A 9,229-nucleotide genomic window follows, 5' to 3' on the forward strand; every position below is an offset into this window, starting at 1 on the left:
TGAATCAGCCGTCCTGTGCCCCAGCTCTGACCGCCTGGCCCCTGGCACCATTTGGCTCTAAAGAGTCGTGACAGTTCCAGGGTGCTCACACTTAGTCTCTTGCCTCCCTAAGACATTAAAGCTAGAGCAAATCCTCCTTTATAACCCATTGTGCTTCCCACATGCACTCTCATGGACTGTGTGAGACAGTGGTTTGGATTTAGAGATCGGGATTTTTAGATGAAGGGTGTTGGTAAAATATTGTAACTGAATCCTTCACCTTCAAATGTCATAGATGAACAAACAGTTCTTCTGAGGAACAGTATAAGTTTTGTTGGTGTGGTGGTGAAGGGACCAGATCCTACATGGCCAACTGTGTGATTTGAGTCCCAGATCTGGCAGCTTAAATATCTTGCCAGATGCGTGTACATAAATGCCCAAAATCTCAAGAGGAGAATGGAGGAGAAGGGATTGCAGGGTGGCCATCTGCCCCTGGGGAATGATTTCTCACTTTTCCTATCTCTCTCTGAAGACCATATGTGCCCTATGGTGAAAATCTTTTACAAAAAGAAAAAGAAATAGTTAAGATCGTGGCCCTAGGCATGTGCAGATTACAGACCAAATAACATTTAAAACTATGTGTTAATTGGGACCTGGTGGTGGTGCAGCTGTAAAATGCATGCGCCACATGGGAAGGTCGCCATCTCAAGTCAGGGGACCTCCCCGAGGATGCTGGGCACATGGGACTCTTGATCCAAGGGCTGGCTGCAGCTGGGGACAGCTCATAGCATTCAGGCCCTGTCCAAGGTGCTATATCTCTGTCTCTGTCTCTTTACTTTTCTCTGTTCTTTATCCTTCACACTCATGAAACAAACTTCTGTAGGTTTTATATATCTAAATATTAAATATATAAAATAAAAATGTTATATATATGGCCATCCCCATAGCACAATAGGTAGAGAGCTGGATCCCACATGGCCGCCTGTAGTTTGAATCACAGACCTGATGGCTTGAAAATTATTCTAGGTACACATGTGCATATGCCAGAAATCCTGATGGGATGGAGAAATGGAGGGAAAGATTGTGGTGTGATCGCACGCCATTGGGGGTTCTTCTCTCTCTCTCCCTCTCTCCCTCCCTCCCTCCCCCTTGCAAGTGCACAAGCCCTCTGGAAACAAATAAATACATATGTAAATATCCTACACAAAAAGTACCCTCAAGAGAGCCTCGATGGTGTGGGATGGTACACGGGTGCCACGCTGACCGTGCCTGTCCTTCTTTGCAGAAATGGAAGGGAGTTACAGAACTGACAGCAGTTCCTTGACCAGCTCTCTCCATGGCGCGCCCAGCCCCTGCGCGCAGGAGGCCCTCATCCCTGGATGTGGCGATGTGGATACAATCCCAGTAACGTTCATCGGGGAGGTTCTAGATGACCCTGTCGACCTGGGATCATTTTCCAATAGAAACAACAATGCTGGCTCTTTTGACTTGGAGGGCACCGCCAGCAGGAGGGCCCACCTGCCCCCATCCCAGCCTGAGGACGGCCAGCAACTCGTGAAGGCGAGGGAGGAGGCACCCCGGCTGTCCGCTCCTTCTCATGACCCCAGAAAGATAATCAAGCTGGCCTCGTCCGATAGCTGTCGAGACCGAAGTGCAAATGACACAGGACGCAGGGCGACATCATTGGCTTCGAAGCTTCCCCCGGACAACCTAAATGTGAAGGAGAAAAGCAAGACCCCTGACCCCTCCCAGAGTGAGAAGACCCAGGCCTCCCAGAGAGCATATTCACAGACAGTAAATGAAAACGATGGCCACCATGAAACTGTCGGCTCGGCACCTCCGCCATGGTACCAACGAGGCCAGAGCCCAGGGGGCAGTTATGGTCTGAAATATGGCCTTACTACGTATAAAATCGTCCCTCCCAGGTCAGAGAGGAGGTGTTATGACAGAGACGCGTCTCTCTCCGTGGGTGCCATCAAAATCGATGAGCTGGGGAACCTGGTAAACCCCCATGTGAATGGCAGCAGGGTCATCTCCCTGCCATCGGCCCTTCTCGAAGGAGAAGCTCAGCCCATTGGGAAAGTCAAAGAGTTCTGGAGGTGCAACTCTATGGAGAAACCCACAGACTGGCCCCCACGGTGCCCAGCCAAGAAGACCGCCTCCGCCACCCTGCCAGCGCAGCCACAGCCTCCAGAGGACAGGCTCAGAGCAGACCCCAAACCTGCGCTGCCCCTCTCTGCTCCCCAGGGAGACAGGAGGCACCTGGTAGAAGGGGGAAGCCAGCAGCCCACAGCCATCTCCTGTCACGTGAAAGTGCCATCTGTGAACAGCAAAGAGGTCGTGTTTCTCAAGCCTCAGAGAAGAACGTCCAGCCAGTATGTGGCCTCTGCTATTGCCAAGCGGATAGGACCCGCGAAAGCCCACACTGACACGGTGAAGCCCCAGAGTGACGCCGGGCAGGGCTGCGAAGGCAGAGTGCCAAAGCCGACCGGACAACCCACTGACCTCTGCGTGGAGACACAAGGACGCACAGAAGGGGCAGAGCCCCCCAGCGCCATCCTTCCCAGCAACCGCAGAGAAGAAGCGGCTGTCGGGACCCACCCTAGAGGGGACATCAGCAGCCCGTCCAGCCAGGTCTCGGCCCAGGACAGTCCTTCTGGCATCCACAGAAGCTCCTGTTTCCCACTGGGTGGATCTTCCCAGAGGGATCGTGTTTCTGTGGGCCAGAGCTGTGGTTTCAACAGGAAGCAAAGCACCAGTGACAGAAAGCCCAACTCGACAGCTGACCCCACCAGCACTCTGGCCAGTGCCAGCCCTCCCACTGCCTGCTCAGCAAAAGCCCCAGTCAGCGGGACATTGGTGAACGGAGCCAGGTGGGCCCCAGGCGGCAGCAGGCTGCCTCGCTCCCAGGAAGTGTGTGGCTCTGAGAGCCACGTCGGCCTGGAGACAGAGGAGAGGCTCCGTTTGCTCTCCACGGATGTGCCTGAAACAGATGGGGCTTTGCCACCTAGCATTTTTGGGCCAAAGAAAAAATTCAGACCTGTTGTCCAGAGGCCAGCCCCAAAAGACACATCTCTGCACAGCGCACTAATGGAAGCCATCCACTCCGCTGGAGGGAAGGACAGGCTGCGCAAGGTGAATCCAGCAGCCACTAGGGGCGTGCCCAGGGAGGTCTTGATTGGTTCTTGCACCATGCCTGTCTTTGTTTATTTTCTTTAGTTATTGCTCTAGGGTGCCTGTGTTCTGGAAGAGGAAAACATCACCCCCCAGGAGGAGGGCCACACAGCCATCCCTTCTCTTCCATTTTCCTCTTGGGATTTTCAGCATGTACACACATGTGCCCACCATGATTTTCAAACCACAGGTCCAAGACTTGAACTGTACAGTTGGCTATGTGGGATCCAGCCACCTTAACCTCTGTGCCACTTGCTGGCCCCCACCACTGCCTGTCCATGTAGGTGCTCAGACCTTAGAGTCTTAGAACAGGATCAGAGGAGGGCCAGCCGATGACCTGGTGTGTAAGAGAACTGGCCACCACATAGCCAGCCACACTTGTAATCCTGGCCCTCGTGGACACGTGTGCATGCATGCCCCAAATCCTGACGGGATAAAGAAATGCAGGAGAAGGGATTGCAGCGTGATCACATGCCATTGAGGGGGGAGTGCTTTTTTCCTCTCCCTTTCTCTGTCCTGTCTCTGGTGAGCCCATATACTCTTTGGCAATTGAAAAAGAAAACAGAATTAGAAGAGAAAGAGACAGGACACCACACCAGCAAGGTGTGACAGAGGTTTCATTTTCAACTTTCTGTCTCACTCCCTCCAGAGTACTTGACTAGAACCACTCACAAGACTAAAATCGGTGAATAAGACTGAACTCAGTGAATTTTAGGCTCGTCCCCATGGACTTCAGGCCCCCGGCTGCCCTGCAAGAGACATCAGCGATAAATGTCCAGTCACTGGGCCAGGGGAGTGGACAAGCAGGTGGGATTGTCCCTTCTCTGGCCCTGAACAATGGAAGGGTCATAAGCAAAGTCCCGCAGAGCCCTTCTTTTCCTGCCTGTGTATTTGTAACAGTGCCTGTTGTCATTCCTCCATAACAATAGGAATGACCGAGGCACTTAACACATTGCAGGTCTCTCCTTTAATCGCTCATCAGCACTGACTGTTAGGAGATGTTTGCTGTGCATTCGCAGACTGGGAAACCGAGGCATGGTGAGGCCGAGTGGCGAGGCCCAAGCTCACAGTACGCGCTGGTGGGGACCTGGCATTCCCACCCAGGTCTGCAACACTAGGCCCTCGAACACTAGGAGACAGTCGCCATTCGGAGGCCGTCACTCGCTGCTTCCCAAAGACAGGGCTTGATTCTCATATCCCTGTGCTAACTGCCAGTGTGAAATCGGCCCCCTGGGCCTCACCGGCAGGCACTGGTTTTCTCTGCGGTGCCTCACACATGTTGATTCTCTTAATATCTAGACTGCAGAACAGACCTCACTGGGAGGGCCAAAGACACCGTCCTTCACGGAGGCAGAGGGTGAACGATGCGCCCTGCTCGCGGCCATCCGAGGGCACAGCGGCACCTGCAGCTTGAGGAAGGTAAGAAGAGGAGAATCTGCCCAGAGAAATAGGTTCAAACTCACCCCTCTCCCCAGCGAACCCCAGGGACACTGTAGCCTCCTGCTCTGGATGGCAAACCACCATTAGGGAAGCCCAACTGCCAGGCCCAAGAGCCTGGGGCAGCCCCTGCCAAGGAAGAACAGGGTTTCCAGAAACTTCCACCCTTGTCTGAAGGTAGAACTGACCTGTACCCAGCTCTGAGCACTTCCCAAGTTCCCTCAGACACCAGCATGGCTTCAGACTTAGGGAGCAGGCCACCAGGGTCCGTATAGAGCGCCTAGGCCCGGCCTTGCAGCGCCCTGGAGCCCTTGCGGCCTTGCCTCAGGCACAGGATGCGCCCTGCACAGCTCCACGCTCTCTGAGGAGCAGGAAGACTTGTTTGTAGGCATCAGGTGTTGAGTGTGTGTCCTCCCCCAAAGCAACGGATCAGATCTGTGTGTCCAGCTCGTATTTCTAACCTCATGTCGAGACAAGTTACGAGATCAGAGAGTTCTCAGTAAAGCACCAACGCCAAATCCTGGTCTCCGGGACCGTGGCTTGGCTGCAGGCAGAGCGCGGGGGCGGATGTCTCAGCCGCCAGCAGACAGTTGGCCTGGGCTCCCTGCAGACGAGCTATTTCAGATTTGCGGTTAAGATACTCAGCTGTGCACGGCCCTCTCAGTGTCCTCTTTTGCGGACACTGTCCCTGAATCTGTTTGGGCTGCTAGGACAAAACGCCACAGATGGGGTGGCTTGTAGATGACAGAAATGTATCTCTCATGGCTCTGGAGGCTGGGAAGGCTGAGGTCGAGGCTCTGGCAGACTTGGAGTCCTCACATGGGGAGGGCGAGGGAGCTCTCGGGGGTCCACTGTATGGGTGGTCATCCCATTCACGAGGGCTCCACACTCGGGACCTGATCGCCTCCCAAGGCCTCACCTCCTGATGCCTTCACCTCCACCTCCGGGCAGGATTCCTGCACGTGAACTTGAACTTGGGGATGTGGACGTTCATTCTATGGCAATCACATCACCATCTCATTGCTAGGTGTCGTCACACGCCTCTGAGGAACTCCAGGGTTTCCGAGAGGCCATGCTGTCTACACAGGGTTCTGACAACTTCCACCAAGAAGACCTTGGCCTTCCGCCCCCGCCGGCCCTGCCACCCCCGCCCCCTCCAGCCTCCCAGGCTCTCTCCACGTCACAGCCAGCATCCAGGCTCAGCACAGGCACCCTCGACACCCCAGCGGACGCCAGGCAAGCCCTGATGGACGCCATCCGCTCCGGCACAGGGGCAGCAAGATTGAGAAAGGTGACAGTCCTGGCGACAGTGTGCATGCGTTTGTGTGGGGGTGAGGACATGTAAATGTGCCGCTCAGACCCCGGAATGCACCTGCTGGGGCAGGAGCCATGGTGAGGGCAGAGGGCAGGTGTGAGAGCTGATGGCCTGCATCCTCACACCCGTGACGGGGTTCTGAGCCAGCTCCTCAGGGCCAGAGCAAAGCTTAAACTACTTCTAGGAGTCAGGGGGTGGCTCCACAGCTAAGAGTCGTGTCTGAGGGGCTGACCTATACAGGAAGGTCCTGGGGTCATATCCAGCGACCTCCCTGAGTATCCTAGGGCCCGCCTGTGATTGGGGTTGGCTCAAGGCTTGGGGAGATTGCAGCATCGAGACTCTATTGGGGGTGCAGTCTCTCTCTGTTTCTCTCATTTAAGGAAGAAATAAATACATATAAATTAAAAGAAAATAAACGCATAGACCCCAACTCCAGTCCCTCGGCATATTCCCAATGCAGCCCAAAGTTGGTGCTGGTCCAGGACCAGGCTGGAGGTTCATCCAACGTGGGCCCCACTGGTCACAGGCCACAAGCTCATGGCCTTTGGTCAGCATGTAGGTGCCAGCGTCCCTCGCTCACTCAGGCATGCGTGCAGGGACGCTAGCCAGAATAACATCCGACAGTTAGGGGATTTGAGGCCCTCGGGTAGAGCACGCCCCTGTGGGTTCTCTTTCCGTGTGATCGTGCACTGGTCTGACAGGGATGGTCTGCCTGGTCCCTGAAGGTGGTAGGATTTGTGGCCCCTGCAATGGCATCCCCAAATTAAGGGGATGCTTGGGCCAGATGGCTCCTCAGACCTGTTTCAGTGTCAAAGTGATTCTGTGAATGGATGGACCTCCTCTCCCTGCCCATTTGTGGGTAACGTGGGGAGTAGCTAGTGATGGGGGGATGTGGTAAATGCCGTCTTCTCAGAGATTGTTTCCAGGCCCTGAGCTTCTGTTTTCCCTAAGCTAAGCGGTCGGTTCCAAAGATTGTCCATGTTTGATACTGACAGGGAACAAGGCAGGCCAGCCAGTGGTGGTAAAAGCGACTGTGGTAAAATCCCACTGTGCCATTTGAGCCCTGGACCAGCAGCATGAGGAAAATGCTGGGCGCGGGGGTGTGCATGCCCTAAATCTCCCCCGAAAGAGGAGACAAAGACAGGATTGCAACCTGATCAGTCCCCGCGAAGGGTGCTTTCTCATTTTCCCTCTCTCTCTGTCTCCTTGTCTCTCTCTGGCAAGTGCACATGCCTTTGGCAAAATTAAAAAAAAAATAAATACTAAGGGAACAAGGTTCAGATGAGTCAAGTCACTTGACCTTGGTCACTCAGGACTGGACTCAGACATGGTTCAGTCTGGGCCCAGCAAGTCCTGGTCAGCAGGTAAGACGCCATGTGCTCTGTAGACCGCAGGTAACCACAGGAACGCCCCGTCCTATGGGAATGGTTGGCCACTGAACAGCAGAAAGCTCTCCTTGTTTCACTCTCTGGATCCCGGGGGATCAGGGAAGGGCAAGATGACATGCACCCCCAGGCGATGGGGCTGTGATGAGTGCGACTTTGCAGCTGAGAGGGCCCAGACAGGGACCTTGTGCAAGAAAGGCCTGTGAGCTGCTGTCTCGCCCCGAGCTCCCTGGGGCCATTTGTCATGACTCTTGGGCGTGAGGGTGAGGTGTCCGTTGCTATTGGGTGTGGCTCTAAACAAGGGACCGAAGATGTCACCTGGCGAGGACATTGCCCAGTCACTGGGAAAATGTCCTCAGCCAAGGCCGCGGGGAGTGGCCAACTCTACACTGTGTCCGTGGGGACTAGGGACCACTTCAGAAGAGTGAGAGCTGTTTGATTTCCTTTGTGCTTTTTCATTTCTACAAATTTCTGTGTTGGCGAATGTATGCCCTCATCTCAGATGAGGGAAAAGGGAGGAAAATGGGTGAGTGTCTAAATAAAGGTCATAAAAATTAAATAGCATCAGTTCTGCCAGTGATGGCTCCTACAAGCAGCCCCCAGGCCCCCCTCTGCGCCCCACCTCCCAGTGGCAGACTTCAAGACCAATACTCAAGCCTTTCTCTTGAGAAGTGCAAAGCCACAGCACCAGAATCTGCTCCAGTGGTCCGGCTGATCCCAGGCTACGGTTCTGAGCTTCTGAAACCATGGTGCTCAGTGAGAAGTCCACAGGACGTCTCTGTTCTGAGGCAGACTAGTCAGCGCTTTGAGCCTACAGACCTTAATTTTCAGATGTTTACCAGGTGGCTTTATGTTAAGGTTTGAGGTCATTTTCTGTCTCATTTGACCTTTGATGTATTTTGAGTAACACTGAATGGACTCAGATAAGTTGCATGAGGCTACACTGGGGGTGTGATCTCCTTGACTGATTTTTGTATCTTTTTAAAATAGGCACCCTCTCTCCGTCCTGATAGAGTCATGAGGATCCAGGGCTTGGCGAGCTCCAGCTTGCTCAGGCCTGCAGCTAGCAAGTGACAGACCTCACAATTAAGCCTGGGGCTTTCTCTGTGGAGTCTCTCCTCCACCTTCCAGAAAGACAAGTATTAAGAAGATTCGAAATAGTATGAAAAGACAGAGGAAGTTGTGCTGTGAGAAAGGAAGTGGGGAGGGATGTGTGGACTCTGGACAAAGAGCCAGGTCTCAAGGAAGCAGCTGGACGTCTGGTGGTGTCGAAGAAGGCAGGCCCTGGGCATGCTGGGAGGCAAGGTCACCATGGCTATAGAGCACTGCCTGGGTCAGGGGCTGGGCGGTTATTCCCAGCACCATCCCAGCTTTCTATCAGTACTTTAAATGGCATTCGAAAGCACAAGTTTGGGGACCAACAGATGACGTTGTGGTTAAGGCACTGAATTCCGTATGGCCAACCCCACAGCCCACAGTTCAAGTCCCAGACCCCAGTGGCTTAAAAAATATACTGGACAACTGTGTGTACGTGTCCAAAATACCAGGAGAAGAATGGAGGAAAAGGCATTGTGGTGTGACCCTGGAGTGTGTGTGTGTGTGTGTGTGTGTGTGTGTATGTATGTGTCGAGGGGGTGATTTCTCACTTTCCCTCTCTGTCTCTAGTGAGTACCCATGGCCTATGGCAAAAATGTAAAACCACACACACACACACACACACACACACACACACACAAATTTTGATTGTGTCTTAGGTGAGTCTAAATATTGTGAGTTGTGAGTTGCCTCATCCTCTCTGAAAGTTCTGGGCAATCCATGTTTATATGGCACTTCAGAGCTTTTGATGCCATGAAGTTTCCAGGATGCTCTTGGGCTGAAAGTTGGACCCCTGTGTGGCCGGAGTCTGACACTGGAGACCGTGTCCCTGTCTCTCTCTTTC

The 9,229-nt window shown here is 53.7% G+C and overlaps 1 protein-coding gene across 3 annotated transcripts in view; it reads left to right on the top strand.

Moving 5' to 3' along the window:
• The window catches only part of COBL (cordon-bleu WH2 repeat protein), a 213,294-nt gene that overhangs the window by 188,923 nt on the left and 15,142 nt on the right, over positions 1 to 9,229 (top strand). For all 3 annotated transcript variants that reach the window (XM_014592962.2, XM_014592964.2, XM_014592963.2), the window contains 3 exons: positions 1,265 to 3,114; positions 4,453 to 4,572; positions 5,618 to 5,881. In XM_014592962.2, the coding sequence (XP_014448448.1) occupies positions 1,265 to 3,114; positions 4,453 to 4,572; positions 5,618 to 5,881 (2,234 nt within the window). The remainder of the gene's footprint in view (positions 1 to 1,264; positions 3,115 to 4,452; positions 4,573 to 5,617; positions 5,882 to 9,229) is intronic.

This window comes from Tupaia chinensis, unplaced genomic scaffold (genome assembly GCF_000334495.1).
Source record: "Tupaia chinensis unplaced genomic scaffold, TupChi_1.0 Scaffold139072_1, whole genome shotgun sequence".
In the NCBI taxonomy this organism is placed as follows: Eukaryota; Metazoa; Chordata; class Mammalia; order Scandentia; family Tupaiidae; genus Tupaia; species Tupaia belangeri.